The sequence below is a fragment of the Medicago sativa genome, chromosome 1, assembly GCF_051527215.1.
Source record: "Medicago sativa cultivar Bolivia chromosome 1, Bolivia_mono, whole genome shotgun sequence".
Lineage (NCBI taxonomy): Eukaryota > Viridiplantae > Streptophyta > Magnoliopsida > Fabales > Fabaceae > Medicago > Medicago sativa.
In genome coordinates, this window is record NC_140749.1 from 89032916 (window position 1) to 89048511 (window position 15596).

The window sequence follows — 15596 nt, forward strand, 5'->3', positions numbered from 1 at the left end:
ACTGATTAACATTTGTGACAAAAAATATCAGAATGATATGTACATTGTGTTTGTGACAAAAAATATCAGAATGATACGCATTCTGTTTTTTTTGTTTGTTTAAGGTTTGTGTTTAATGTTGGTGATTGTTCTATAGACCTCTTATCATTCTGCTTAACCTCTAAAATAATTTGATTGAAAGTTACACACCTATGCAATAAAATGATCGCATTGTAACTCCCGATAAATTTTGTGTGATCGTCAGTTATAATTCGATAAGTCTTAAAAACTTTTGAGCAATACGAGGGGGCCTATAAATCAATCATCTTTCCAACTCATTTATAGCCGAGCTTCATTTTTCTTGACAAACTAAGCAGGGCTTCATATTGCATATTGGACCATCCTAAATGGGCTCCATTTACAGGCCCAAGTATAAAACAAAGAGGAAAAATTACTTTTAGATTTCTGCTCTTCCCCGACACAAAACACTCGCGCCCTGCAGCTATGTCCAAAATACCCCTGCGCTAGTTAACTAGCGCAAGTGTAAACTAATGCGTAATTTAAGTTACGTGGCGCAAGGTGGCAGTTTTTTTTTTTAATTTATTCACTATTTTCAAATTACGTTATTTACTTTATTCTAAATTATTTATTTTCTAAATTATTTGTTCACTTTATTCTAAATTATTTATTTATTTGCTATATTCTAATTTAGTTATGCACTTAAAATAAATACAAATATAAATAAATCGAAATGAACTAAATTAATATTTATTCATTAAATACAAAATAAAAAGGAATGAACAAAATTGAGGCATATAACAACATCTTATTTTATTAATAGAATTCATACAATACAATAATTTATTCGAATTCACTAAATCTACTTATTTTCTCCCTCTTGGGGTAAAAAGTGACCAACCTTCTTGGGGTAAAATAATGAGCAGCCTTTTTGGGAAAAATACATCATCAACCCTTGGGCTAAATTTAAATCTGGTTTTTGTTTTACCCCAATAAATTCTTTTTACCCATGGTAAAAAGTTTACGGGTTAAAAAAACAGATTTAAACTTATCCCAACGGTCGATCATTTCCCTAAGTCGGCTACTCACTATTTTACCCCGAAGAAGTTTGATCACTTTTGCCCCCAAAGAGACTATTGACAAAAAAAGTAGAAGAGATAAATAGAGGGAGAGAGTGAGGAGGGAGGGAAAGTGATATGGTAGTATAGGTTGTAAATACCATTAATGTGGTAAAAAAAACGTGTAGATTGAATGTTGAAAAACTGACCAAATACCAAAAAACGTTTGTTCTTCAGCTCTGACTACCGGCCAACGTGCGTGAGTTAACTCGCGCACATGCCAGTGGTGCGTGACTTAAGTCACGCAGAGCTTATATGGTGCATGAGTTAAGTTACGCAGTGTGACTTAACTCACGCAGGGATATATTTGGCAACACTGCAGGGCGCGAGTGTTTTGTGCTGGGGGAGAGCAGAATTCTTACTCTCATTCATTTCAAAATTGCTCATTTTAGCGTTAACTCTTGGTCTACATTATTTTAGTCAAATTAACTTTCGCTAGCACTTTTAAGATCGGTTTAATCACATTTTAAGTCGGTTCAATTGATGATGTTCCAACATGTATTTCCAATCTGATTTTTAATGAAATGATATAAGTTACTTTCCCTAAAAAAAAAAAAAATTAACTAAATTAAGCATGAGCAATTTTGAAAGGGTGACGAGCAATTTTCAACAAAGATTAACCAGAATTAAAACAAAGAGTAAGACAAGAAGATGAAGAACCCAGTAAGACAAGAAGAAAAAACTGGAAAACCGAAAAAACAAATAGAAAAAACTGTTTGAGTCTGAATACCTCAAAAAAAAAAAAAAAACTGTGAACCCGTTGTTTTCATTGTGACGTATATATATTCTTCTTATCCCTTTCTGGTCTCGTTGATTTCATTTTTCCGATTTGGTTTGTTGCAACCGCTGATCAGAGCGTTATTTCAGTCACTCTGTGCGAAATTCAATTGCTATGGCCGTGGATATCTTAACCTTAGAAAACAGGTACATTTCATCAACTCAAAATATTCAAAATGCACTATCAATTATACTGTTTATTTAATATTCTGCACTTTAATTTCCTTCATATTTTCGTATTGATTTTGGTTTTATGTTAGAACATGGATAGTGATTACTTTTACTTGTTCGCTCTTAATTTCAATATAATTGAACGTTAATTGTTTGAATTAGTTACTTGATGATCGCAATTCAACTAAATGATTTCAGAATTTCGATCTGCCGCGTGCGTAGTATGAGACGTTTCATTAAATTAACTGTGATCATAGTTGATAATTTCGTATAGTGGTTGATAAATAATAGTTTAACTTGTTGATTTATGTTTTTTTTTCTTTTTCTATTGTTGATTATGTTCTAATTATTTAATATTGGTTTTGGTTCTAGGTATATTGATTCTTGCAGGAGACATGGTGTTTTGCCTCATGCTGCTATTTTGTCAAGCTTTTTCAAGGTCTTATGTTTATTCCATTCCATTACATAATTTGCTGCTAAATTATCTCTGTTAAGTGAGGACAAGAGATTCATACTTACATAAGCTACATTAGAGCGCGTTTGTTAGAGCTTTTTTCGTGAAAAAAATCACTATTTATAACAATATAATCACTTTTTGAAGTTTTCAAATGTTTGTTACAGATTTTTAAAAAAAAATGAGAATCTGAAAGGAAAAAAAATTTAAAAATTGTTTAAAATGAAAAATTGTTTTAAATAGCTTCTCTAGAAAGAAGTCGTTTTTGATAGCTGATTTTCTTAAAAAAGTGACTGTCATTAAACTCTAGATTGTTGAGTTTAAAAATCAATTTTTTTTAACAATCCGTAACACATAGGCCTGGTATTTAATCAATTTTTAATTATATTTCGATTTTTTTTTGTAATCTAGTTCTTCTTCTCTTGACTCTGCCCGCGCAGGGAGCATTGAATGTATTCTATTTTGTTATCTATCCTTTTCATGGATTAGAAGCTAAACCTTACCATCCCTGTGCAGGCTGAGGGCAAAAAATCCCACCAAGAGCCGATTGTCCTGGACATTTTAATTGACGACCTTAAGGATATTGATTTTGCTCCACTCTTAGAGATATGCACGAGCCTTGACACTACTGAAGTAGAAGCTGTTGATGTACACAATGAATCACCATGTGTATTAAGTGGAGAATATGTATTACCGTTGATGCATGCTGTTAAGCAAAAGCTTCGAATAGTTGAACTACGGGATATGTCATTTGCAAAAGACTTCGTAAGGTATGTTATGATGCTTGTCATGTATTATCTTTGTAAAAATGAAGTATTTTTTTATTGTTTATTCACCTGTATAGTTTATTCCCACCTTTCGGTTAATTTGAGATGGTAACATGGAATTTCCATACCTTGGTTCAGAACAATCAACAAGCTGCATTTGAACATGGTAGCTGGGTTTTTAAACTGTGCACAATGATTTTATATGAATGGGGATGTAACTTTATTGTCTTGATACAGGCTTTTATGTCACTAAAGGTTTGTTTGGTTTGCTTTTAAAGGGGGACTAATCATGACAAAAAAATTATTTCATGTTTGATTTTAGAAATGGTCATAGAACAAAACAAATTTGATGCTGAGATATAGCATAAAACTTCAAATTTTGGTACTCAAGAAACCTTGGGACAATTTCTTTCCTAAGAACAACTATTTATAAGACAAAATACCCATTTCAACTTTCTAATCAACCACTATTAGTCTGTTTGGTCTGAGAAATCGCCTTCTGTTTTCACTTTCAATTGGAAAACTTGTCTTCTTTTGTTCACCATGCTTCCTGTTTTCAAATATTTGTATAGGAAATAATGAAAACAAGTTGTTATCAAACCAAACTAACCATATGCTGTCATCTCTCTCCTCGCTCTGTCTCTCTCTCTCTCTCTCTCTCTCTCTCTCTCTCTCTCTCTCTCTCTCTCACTCACTCACTCTTCACACACATATATATTCATGTTAAAATATAGAATACTATTTATTACCGTATTAAGTTAATCACACACTATAATATGTTGCGAGAAATAAACATTTCACATAACAAACAACACTATTTTGCTTGCATGTATTGTGTGTTTACCATCAAACATGTTATGTTAGGACAGTGTTAGTCTTATAACACTATTATGTCTGTGCTGTGCCATGATGTGTGTCAAACGCATCATAAGGATTACCTTTAGTTTTTACAGTAACCAATTAATATAATTACATGAGGTGTTTCATTCTTCTTGATATACAATAAGTTGGTACAGTTGTTTCCCTAAAAGTTTCAAGCATGAGCCGTTTCTTTCATTATTGGGAGAACATGCCTCAATGGCTTCACTTTCTGGAGTATTATGTTTTTCTTGCAACTGATATTTACATGACTAATTTTGGGTTTTAATCACCAGAGATATCTCACAAAGAGGTTTGGCATGCCAAGTTCTGACAATAAGGTCTTGGCATTTTCGGAAATTGAGCTTGATGGGGGAGTTCATGCACATGCACACACTTAATCTTGATTTCAGTTCTTCCCTTACCAGTTTCGAAGAAGACTGTTTTAATTGCATGCCCAATCTAACGTGCCTCTCAATGTGTGAAACAAGGATTTCAAATCTTTGGACAACTATTGCAGCTCTCTCTAAGCTTCCTTCTTTGGTTCAACTAAGGTTTCAATATTGGCAGTATTGTAATGATACGGGAACATCTTTTACCTCATCCGGTCGGAGGTCAGATGCCACTGCTGATTTTAGACAGCTTGATAGAGTTCCTTTTATTGGTGAATCCCGCATTGATACAAGGGAACTAACAGATCTTAACATTAGTGTTGAGGATCCACTTAGAAATGTTTATTCCTTTGATGAAGTTATGAGTTATGATGTTCAAAGCATGGTTGAGGACTCATCAGATGATAGTGAAATTGATTTGACAAATCGTCATCCTAGAAACTGGTTGTCAGATGTTTTTCCTAGGCGGGGTTTACAAATGCCTCTTAAGAGCGAGGTAGCCAATCTACTTTTTGCTTTGAAAATATATTTCCTTCGTAGTGGTCGCTCTATCAAAACAATAATGGCAACTCTTTATCACTCTTTTGTTGAGATTTTCATAATGTTTGTCTACTTTTTTGTAATTAATTTACTATTAACCATGAAAACATAATAATTTGGATTTTAAAATAATCACGAACATTGTATGTATAACTTCTATGGTCATGGTGTCAACTTGCTCTTGCGATTGTCTTATAAATTGCTATTAAGTTATTGCAATGATTATAATTTAACGCTAATATACTGAGGTGGTCAAATTAATTACTTTATGGTTTTCTACTTTGCTTTTATGGTCATATTGTATTTTGGAACTTTAGTTTATGACTTTCTTCGTGTTAGATTTTAATATGCATGCTGCTAGAAAAACATTGAAATGCTTGTTATTGAATTGCATAAAAATGATTCAGGTTGTTGTAATATTTCTGACGTCTGTATTATCAATGCCATAACTTCAAAATCCATTTTTATCTTTAACTTCGACTGTTTACGTTACAGAATGATGTAGAGTCATCGAGCTGTTCCTTTACAGGAAATGGTGTTGATGTTTCTATGAAGTATATGTCTTGTCACGCGTCACCAATATGTCAGCAAAAACATTACAGAGAATTCATGATAGCTTCATTACCGAATCTGAAAAGTTTAGATAATCTGCCTATCAGAAATATTGACAAGGAAAGTGCTGCCGGAATATTTTCTCAATACTTTGAATATCTTCCATACAGATGGAAGAGCAGAGAGAGTGTTTTAAGTATCTTACACAAGCGAGAAACAAAATCAGGCCGCATTAAGGTGCAATCTTCTAAGTGTCGCCCATCACATCCTTCTGGAACGTCTCAACATTTTTATACTAGGTCTCTTTCTGCTGCTAAACTGGGGTCTTCAACTTGGCCTTCCTTACATCCCCTTTCTGTATCAGGATTTGAATTAGATAAGGGCTTTCGTCCAAGGCAGTTTGAGTATCACCCATCTGACTCCAGCTTGATGGTCTTTGGAACTTTAGATGGCGAAGTAGTTGTCATTAATCATGAGAGTGAACGCATTGTGAGTTATATCCCATCACTTGGCGCAATGAATAGTGTCTTGGGTCTCTGTTGGCTCAAGAAATATCCTTCTAAGGTATGTTGCATGAGAAGTCATTGATAGAGATTGTATCTACCATGGATGTTAGTTTATATGAGAACACTAACAGGTACCGGCTACATACATACATACATATACATATATATATATATATTGTAAATTATTGAAGTGATTCTTCTATAATGCCACTGCCACATCAATGACCATAAGTTGTTGTTTGTCATACATGATCAGACAGACAGTCTTGTTGAGTCTTAAGTAGTTTTAATGAGACATGTCACTTTTTGATTTCCTGCAAGAAAGCTAGATTGCTAGTATATCCTTGTAGATTACAATTATGTTCCCTAAATATAGGATCTTGTAGACTAAATCACGAAACTCGACAATTGCTATTGTTCTTACAAGTTTACCGTTTAGGAGAGAAGTTTTTTTATCTTCCCTTCACAGTAATTATTGCTGGATACAGAAAAAGTGATAAAATTATTAGGAGCATGTTATAAATAATTAATACAGGAAATTTGAAGAGATCCTATACAATGGGACAGAAATTTCTCTAGAGGATTCTATAATTAGGTAAAAGATCATCTCCATTTACTTGAAACAAATGGATAATACCATTTGGTGAGAGATAGACACAAAAAAGTGTATAGTGGGACCTACCACTTAGTGGGTCTTAATTATTTATATATTTTTTAAAACTTTATTGTGTCTTTATCTCTCCAAATGGAAGAAATGGAGAGGACACTAAATGGAGAGGATTTTAACTCCTATAATTAGGGACGGGGTAGATTATTTATCTAAGGAATGCATTCATTCGGTGAAGTAATCCATTCTGTTTAGTTAGATTTAGAGCATTTGTTCCTCCAGTGGTTTTTGTATCAATAGCATTTTCTGATGTTTTTTATTGGAATGTATGTCAGCTTATAGCAGGTTCAGATAATGGCTCCCTGAAATTGTATGACATCAACCATATACCAAGAAAAATTACTGGATTATATGGAAACTCTGGTTGTGTTACCTTTGACGAATTTGACCAATTGACATCTGTTCATGTTAACGCTACGGATGAACTATTTCTTGCAAGTGGTTACTCAAGAAATGTTGCTTTGTATGACATCAACAGTGGAAAGCGCTTACAAGTTTTCACAGATATGCATCGCGGGCATATTAATGTAGTCAAGTTTGCAAATCATTCCCCGTCAATTTTTGCTACTTCATCATTTGATCAGGATGTCAAGATGTGGGACTTGAGACAGAAACCAATACAGCCTTGCTTCACTGCTTCTAGCTCTAAAGGAAATGTCATGGTCTGTTTTTCTCCAGATGACCAATATATTCTAGCATCGGCAGTTGATAATGAGGTATTTTACTTTGTAGTGTGGTTTGTTTCTGCTCACTGCATGCAAAGGGCAATTGCTGAAATAGGCTATGCACTATATTTGCTATTGATTGCCCACATACTTTTTGCCTGCATGCAAAGTGCAGGAAAAATCTGCTAAAGCTTCATAGCAGTGTCAATTGAAGTTTTGTTTTATATGCACTATATTTTCAATTGATTGCCTGCATTTTTTTTTTTGTGCAATTTTTATCTTAGAAAACATTGTTGGTGTCCCGGCTATCTTTGTCAATTTTGACAGGTTAGACAATTTCTGGCTGTTGATGGTAGGCTTCACTTAGTTTTTGATATAGCTTCAACTGAAAGTTCTCAAAATTACACTCGGTCTTATTACATGAATGGAAGGGACTACATTATCAGTGGAAGTTGTGATGAACACATTGTCCGTATTTGCTGTGCTCAAACAGGGAGACGCCTGAGAGATATTTCCCTGGAGGTATGTCAATTATCTAATTTACTTAACTGGCAACCATCTCTAATTAATATAATACATAATGGAAGAGAATAGGAAGAGCAATTGATGCCAGCATAGGAAGAGGAACAATTGATGCTTTGACTATTGTGCTTTTATTCATTGCTCCATAGTATTGTGATTACTTGTTTACTTCTATGCAGGGTAAAAGCTTAGGAAGATCCATGTTTGTTCAATCTTTGAGAGGCGATCCTTTCAGGGTAAGTTCTGTTTGGCGTATCCCAGCCTTTGGTAAAAAGAAAAGGCAATCCTAGTTGGCATGCTTATTGAGAAGATGCACAATTTGGGAATTTGAACGGTTAAATATCATTCACTATTAATATCGGACATAAAGATTTTTCTCGTCCATTTCTTGTTAATTCTGCTAACTTGGGTTGGCACTTGGCTGTTTCTGTGTTGTCCTTGTTAAATTCTAACATTTTTTGATTGGATGTCTTTCTCACTTTTCTTTGGAAATGCTTTATGATAGACAAGAAAAAAACTTCTTATATTTTTATCTTTTGGAGCAAACAAATTTGTTCGGCATAATGAACTTCAGTTTTTTTTTTTCTTCATTATTTTATTAATTAGGATTTAATCCCACAACTTTTCTTTAACCCGAGTTCTCTTTGTTTCTTTCAAATGATGTTGTATACAGGATTTCAATATGAGTGTGTTAGGAGCCTACATGCGGCCTGGCTCCAACTCTGAAATTGTCAAGGTGTGTACCTTCTTATATATGCCTTAATCTATAACATGAGAATCTTAATGATGTCTTAATTGCTCTCAGCTTTCATTTACTTCTCTGGATTGAGAGTGGAAAATGAAGATGAAAAATGAGGAAGTGGGATCCAATATTTGCCAATCCTTTAAAACTAGGAAGAAAATGGAGAAAACACCACTCACATTCATAGAGAAAGAAAAGGCCTCATTATGAATTTATCTTACCAAGTTTCATTTTCCAGAACTAAATAATATATAATCTTGTTGCTTTTTCCTTTTTAATATGTTAGTAAAAATTTGTTGTAAACCCGCTTGGGTTGGCCTGATGGTATTGGCTTGGGACCTTGGAGCGTACTTCTCTCAAGGTCTCAGGTGCGATTCTCTCCGGTGCCAATTTCAGTGGACTAGTTTGACTTCTTCAAAAAAAAAAATTGTTGTATGATTGAAAGGATTTTGTAAGATTTTTTTCATTTCAATTTGCTATCTTTAAATTTTTCCTGTATAATTAAGATAAAAAAGCATGAATAAAGATGAAATAATAATCCTGACCAAAAAAAAAAAAAGATGAAATACAATGATTAAGATTTCCTACATTCATATCCTTTCTTTAATTATAGTAAAATGTTACTGTATTGTTTTCCTGTTCACTTTTCACTCTGATTCCGTTCAAGCAGGAAAATAAAAGTTGTGTTCTGATCTATTGTACTCTGATTCTTACTTTGCTTAGCGGGATAATACGATTTTAAAAATTTTGTTTTATTTTTGCAGATCAACTTACTAGCATGCAATGGCCGTGCCAAGGACGACTCTGATGACCATCCTGTATGCCCATCAAACATTATGGGAGCTTGATGTACGACTTTATATGTATTATATGGTGATTTTAAATTGGTTTTTACTAGAATAACAATTGTTAATTATAACATTAGTTAATTAGTGTGGTGAGCTGAAATTTACCCACATGTAAGTAAATCAGCGAATGTTAATGACTCAAGTTATAGTGATCAGAAATCAAAGTTTGTAAAAACTAATTTCCTATTGTAATATGAATAAACTGAGCATTTGCTCGTGTGAGCCAAGGCCATTACTTTTCTCATCCTATGAGTTTATCGCGCGTCCTATTTGGATTATAAAATCCGAAATGTTTTATAGGGTGTTTATGCCATTCGAATTATATTATATAATCCGAACTGCATAATGCGCGCGAGAAATCAATAGAGTGGAAAAAGAAGGAGTCAAAACATTAAGCTAAATTGGCCGTCCTTATGAAAACAAAAAAATAGTTTTCTCAAACTAATGAAACTTTTTTTTTTTTTTTTTAAATAAGGGATGCATTTGATATTTTAGAGAAAATAAAATCGGTAATATCAATCATTTGTCGACATAGCTATAGTTTTTTTGTTGGTAATTTGGTATTCAACCCAAGAACCGATTGATATGAAAAACCACTCCTATCTTCTATTAGTGGGAGGTCCAATTGAAGTTAGAGCAAGGCTCCAACACATAAATTGTTGCCATCTGAAAAATTCGAACCCAAGATTTGAAGGGGCCACACTCTTAAGCAGGTCCGGCCCTGAGGGGGTGCAAACAGCTCAACAGAGCTGGGCCTCCCTCAGCCATGGACCTCAAAAAAAAAAAAAATTAATACCCACTAGTACTACTGCCCTCCAAATTTTTTTTTAATACCCCCATCCATTTTCTGTCCCCTTGTTTTAGCCTTTTATGCCTATTAGAATTAGGTCCTCTTGCTTTTGGTGTTAGGTGGGGGTTCCTCATGTATACGGTAGTCATTTTCACCTTTGGGTGTACCACATATTTACGGCACCTTATATTTATCTTTTAAACAATATAAATAGAACACTGCTCTTTTAAAAAAATATACGTTTTGATTTTATCACTGACCTCTTTTCATTCCCAGAGCCGAGCGTCCGAATTCTTAGGGACGGCCTTGCTCTTAAGCTCCTAGCCTTCACCATGAGAGTAACTCATGAGGTTTTGAACAAATTTATAGTTAATACTATGTTATACAAATAGCTTACAAATTATGGGTTATTGTAATGTAATTCATTTATTATTTTAGCTTATTGACTACTGACTCTAATGTACTCCCTCCGGTCACTATTATAAGCAAAAAACTACTTTTTAGGTTTATTGAATAAGTGATGTATGTGGCCATTAATATAGACCACATTCATCATTTATTCAATGAACCTAAAAAGTAGTTTTTTTGCTTATAATAGTGACCGGAGGGAGTATGCATATTTTTTGAGAAATGATATTTGGACAACCACTTTATGACAACTTTTTGACAACTTTATCTCTCATACTCACGTTATATTCTTATTCCCTCTCTTCCTTTTTCTCTCTCTATTGTTTTGGACCAATAGAAAAAGAGCAAATAAAAGTTGTCATTAAAGTTGTCACACATGGTTGTACAAATATCGCTCCTCTATTTTTTGGAGCATTAGACAATGACTGTTCTTACTACTGGTAACTTGAATAGTCATCAGGTCAACTCTGCAGCTTTGCTACTTTTGTTAATAACTTCCTCGTATTATTCCATCGCATTACTCCCTCCGTCCCGTTTTAAATGACCTAATTTTAAAAAGTGTACTATTCATATAACATGCTTTGACCTCATTTTTCTATTAATACATAAATACAAAATATAGCATATAAGATCTTGTTGGATTCGTCACGATGAATATTTTCAAAATATCAAATTTTCATAATTTTTTCTAATAAATTATTAAAGATATTTAAGTTAAAAATTGTGCATTGACATACGTGACATGGTCAACTACGTCACTTAATATGGGACGGAGGGAGTATTATGCAACTAATTTTCCACTGTTTTTTTGTGTTCTTATTGTTATGAAAGTGAGACACACACATAAGAAAGTCAAGTAGTCAACCATGATATTTGAACGTATATTCTTTTGTATCTGATTTTAATCTCTATCTCTCTTTCTATTTTACTTCATCACTATATCACATCACCCTTTTTTGTCTCTTTCTCTCTTAAGATGTATACACACACACACATGGGTTCACCAAACATTTTCCTATAGAAGAGAGCAAGGCAACAAAGAGAACGGGACAAAATGATAGGAATGCGCTAGAAGGATTCGTGGGTGGAGATGAGAGCCAGAACTGAAACCATTGCATGCTGTCTCAATGTCTCGTCTTTAGTCCTACAACACACCGACTCCACCTATTTTCTATTGTATCACATATTAAATTCGACTGATCCTTCTGCTTTTTCATATTATTTTATTTTCACCAACTTTTTAAGACTATTCCCAAGTTGGCACCATCTTTAAAGATTCATCAATATAAATACACTGCTCCTACTTGCTAATGCTATCACAAACTCTTGAGAGTTGAGACACACACACACACACAATATTAAGAAAGCGAAAATGAAGCCTCTCTTCACCATGTTGCTATTCTGTTCCCTTCTTCTATGCTTCTCTTTCTTGGAGCTAGCCATTGCATATGAGGATTCATGTAAGATTTTCTTCACCTATTATGAAATGAGAGGATTCATTTTAATTTGTCTATTATATTCTTTTACTTTTTTTGGTGAATGTACTAAAGTTGCATTTCCACTTTTAATAATGGCAGCCAATTGTAGCAGCAAGTGTTCGGACAGATGCTCTAAAGCAGGGGTTCAAGATAGGTGTGTGAAATACTGTGAAATATGCTGCAATGAGTGCAAATGTGTTCCTTCTGGGACTTATGGGAACAAGCATGAATGTCCTTGCTACAGAGACAAGGTTAACAATAAGGGAAAGCCCAAATGCCCTTGATGTCAATTACTAACAAAGACCAAGCGAGCGTGTGTGTTTACTGTTTGTTTTAGGAGTTCACTAAGATGGTTAGTGGTGCTACCTGTGTAAGGTGTTAGCGATTTCTCAGTATGTTGGATTCATCTTGTTACTTCAGTTTTCCAATGTTTGTCGGGTGTTAGATATGAAAATTGAGTTGGGCAAACAACCATTTTAGACCCAATAAATGTGAGAGACATTGTCGTTATAATCTCAACATGTAGAAATTGCAAACACATTGTAGTACTTCTTTTGTTATTAATTTTATGGATTGATTAAGTTGATAAAAATAATATAAAGAATTAAAAAAATAAATATTAAGAATTAAATTGATTGACTGTCTAAAATATCTAAAATATATCTATAAACCAAAATGATTCATAAAAAAGAAATTGGTTCACATGTTTCTTTTTTTTAAATTTCATTAATCAGAATATGTTCAATACAATTATCAATTATGAGCTGCCTCGTTTGCTTGTCTCTGCACAAACTCAACGCTAGAGTTTACATAAAATTGTGTGAACAGAGCTCTACAGTTATCAATTATGTCCTCGAATTCAATGACATCAAAGTTGGGTGATGAAAATTGGGCCACTACTTGCTTTGAATCAAGCTCAAAATCAACAAGCCTAAGTTGAAGCTCATGGACCCAATTTAACGCCGACAAAAGGCCTAAAGCTTCTCCTATGTGTATGTACTTCACATACTGGGATGAACCATTCAGTTTTGGCCAATACAAATGCACCCATTTAATTTCTAATAAACAAGCCAATGCAACTATATTATGCTGGTTAGAGAAAGCTGCATTTGTACCTCCCAGCATACGGCTTGACCCAATTTGTTGTTCCTGTTCGCGGTGCTTGCTAGCTGGTTTGTTGACTTACTTTCCGTGCTGTTTGCCACTCAAAGGATTGAGCATCAACCGTCTCATTCCATATCCTATTGTTTAGTTGCTTCCAGATACTCCACAGTACACAAGAGAAAAGTGATGCCTCTTCACTTCATAGAACCAGCAAAAGATGAAAAACAATATGTGGGGCAGCTTGCTCTTGAGTAATTGTGTTATCAATAGCTGAGTGAAAGCTGCACATACTCCATATATTACAACTATTAGGGTATTTAAAAATTAAGTGTAAGCTATCCTAATCATTGGAATCACAAAGAGCACAATTTGAGGGACAATTCACCCCTTTATCTCGCAATCTGATACGTGTTGGAAGACAATTTCTACAAACTCGCCATATAAAGTTCGCGACCTTTGGTGGAACTTTAATTCTGCAGATCAAATCCCACACACCATCAACTCTAAAATGATTTATATCAAGCAAGTCCTGCATACACAACTGATAAGCACTACAAATCGAGTACTCACCGTTATTTTCTTTTGTCCACACAAGATTGTCCTCGGTCACAGAATGATACATAGACGTATTCATTATGTTTACATTGGAGGCAGTTTCATAATAAAAGTCGAACTAGCGAATGGGACATTCCAAGCTTTATACTCATGATGAATCATACGATCTGCTACTTTTAATTCAGCCAGGGAAAACATGCCTTCATGGTGTGGAATAATATGGTGTCCACCAAAAATCCAATTATTATTCAAAATTGAGATAGATTTACCATCACCTACGCTCCACCGACTTCCGGCTTTTAAGATGAATTTTAATTTACAAATCGTTCTTCAAACAAAACTAGGATTATGTAATGTTCTAAATTTGAATCGAGAAAATTACACCTAGATAGTGTCTAGCTTTATACATTCTTACGACAAGAGTTACACTTCTAGAGACCAAAACCATGGTCTATCCAGCCTTTCAATAAAACAGTAGTAGTTTCAAATTTATGAATATAATGCGGACATAGGATTCTCCTTTTTGTATTTCCTAGTAAGTTCAACATTCAAAGTATCTCCACATGTGTCATGTCGGTATTCTTGTAGCAAATTAAGCCGTCCCACAAGTACCCTAAAGAAAAGTACTATAATTGGCAATATCATCACACATGCATCGAACACATGTGAGATGTCATATATTCTTTTAGCAGATATTGCATTTTCTAAGTTACGACAAAAAAAACCATATATCATGACAAAGATATATATCCATTTACCGTCACACAAATACACACATTTTTTTTAGGAAAAACAAACTTAGTGTATTTCATTCATAAATAAATAGTACATAATAGATGGTATATTATAGAAAGTAGAGGGGTTAGAGTGAGATAATAATGCTCTAACAATAGCATGGGCAATCCTATTAGCTTGCCCTCCTTAACAAAACACATTACATAGTTGGGATTACTAGATAACAAACTAAGACATGAAGATACAAGATTATCAAACTCGCTAATGGAAACAATAGAAGATGTAAAGGTGTCAACAGGAGACATACAATCTATTTCAAACAACACAATATGCGTTCCATTTGAGATTGCCGTCTTTATAGATTCTAGTAAAGTGATAAATTCATCTTCTAAAACAGTGGCAGTTGAGAGTAAGAAACCTGAATTACCAAGCAAAAGTTGTCCCAAGGAGTTTCTAAAACCAGGCACGGATCCACTCATGCTATATTGGGGGCAACTGCCCCCACTACCATCCTTATTATATTTGTTAAATAATTGATATTTTAATTATTGCCCCCCTTAAAATAATAGATTGACCCCATTAAATGGAAATTTATACCATAAAAAAGTTTTTCTCATGAATTTTATAAAATTAAACATGCAAATACATTTGAGATGAAATTTTGAATGCTCTTTCACATAAACATAGAGAGATATTTTTTATAATGTTGAAAATGAAAAAAATTATATCATACTTTTTAAATATAAATACACGTAAAAAACAATTTTAATTTGAAGATGTTGAAGAGTCTTTAATTCTTCTAATATATAATAATATAATGTTTATAAGTCCAAGTATTTTACTCAATGATAATGATGTTATTATTGGCTATTTCTTTTTTCACCCTACTTGTTTCTCGCGCGCCCTACAATTTTTGAATTTTATACTCCGAATAGCGTAAACGTCCTTCA

The 15596-nt window shown here is 33.8% G+C and overlaps 2 protein-coding genes and 1 long non-coding RNA gene across 3 annotated transcripts; 2 read left to right on the forward strand and 1 right to left on the reverse strand.

Moving 5' to 3' along the window:
• Window positions 1-1927: 1927 nt before the first annotated feature.
• Window positions 1928-9803, forward strand: LOC146958851 (transducin family protein / WD-40 repeat family protein). Its single transcript, XM_085740362.1, has 10 exons — window positions 1928-2039; window positions 2436-2502; window positions 3034-3287; window positions 4439-5030; window positions 5570-6190; window positions 7075-7515; window positions 7792-7986; window positions 8166-8222; window positions 8660-8722; window positions 9493-9803. The coding sequence occupies exons 1-10, from the start codon at window positions 2008-2010 to the stop codon at window positions 9574-9576; spliced, it is 2406 nt and encodes an 801-aa protein (XP_085596488.1). The 5' UTR covers window positions 1928-2007; the 3' UTR covers window positions 9577-9803.
• A 2023-nt stretch (window positions 9804-11826) lies between these two features.
• On the forward strand, window positions 11827-12771 carry LOC146958852 (Gibberellin-regulated family protein). The gene is made up of 2 exons (XM_085740363.1): window positions 11827-12234; window positions 12352-12771. The coding sequence occupies exons 1-2, from the start codon at window positions 12147-12149 to the stop codon at window positions 12534-12536; spliced, it is 273 nt and encodes a 90-aa protein (XP_085596489.1). The 5' UTR covers window positions 11827-12146; the 3' UTR covers window positions 12537-12771.
• Window positions 12772-12916: 145 nt separating this feature from the next.
• On the reverse strand, window positions 12917-14332 carry LOC146958853 (uncharacterized). The gene is made up of 2 exons (XR_015024739.1): window positions 13927-14332; window positions 12917-13829 (listed from the first exon to the last, which is right to left on the reverse strand). It is a non-coding gene; the product is annotated as an uncharacterized LOC146958853 (long non-coding RNA).
• Window positions 14333-15596: the final 1264 nt, after the last annotated feature.

Bases quoted from the DNA above. Each gene is read 5' to 3' on its own strand.
- LOC146958851 (XM_085740362.1), top strand. From the start codon at position 2,008: ATGGCCGTGGATATCTTAACCTTAGAAAACAG. The intron at 3,288-4,438 runs GTATGTTATGAT...TTTAATCACCAG, and splicing joins TTTGCAAAAGACTTCGTAAG to AGATATCTCACAAAGAGGTT. The intron at 7,987-8,165 runs GTATGTCAATTA...ACTTCTATGCAG, and splicing joins TGAGAGATATTTCCCTGGAG to GGTAAAAGCTTAGGAAGATC.
- LOC146958852 (XM_085740363.1), top strand. From the start codon at position 12,147: ATGAAGCCTCTCTTCACCATGTTGCTATTCTGTTCCCTTCTTCTATGC. The intron at 12,235-12,351 runs GTAAGATTTTCT...TAATAATGGCAG, and splicing joins CATTGCATATGAGGATTCAT to CCAATTGTAGCAGCAAGTGT.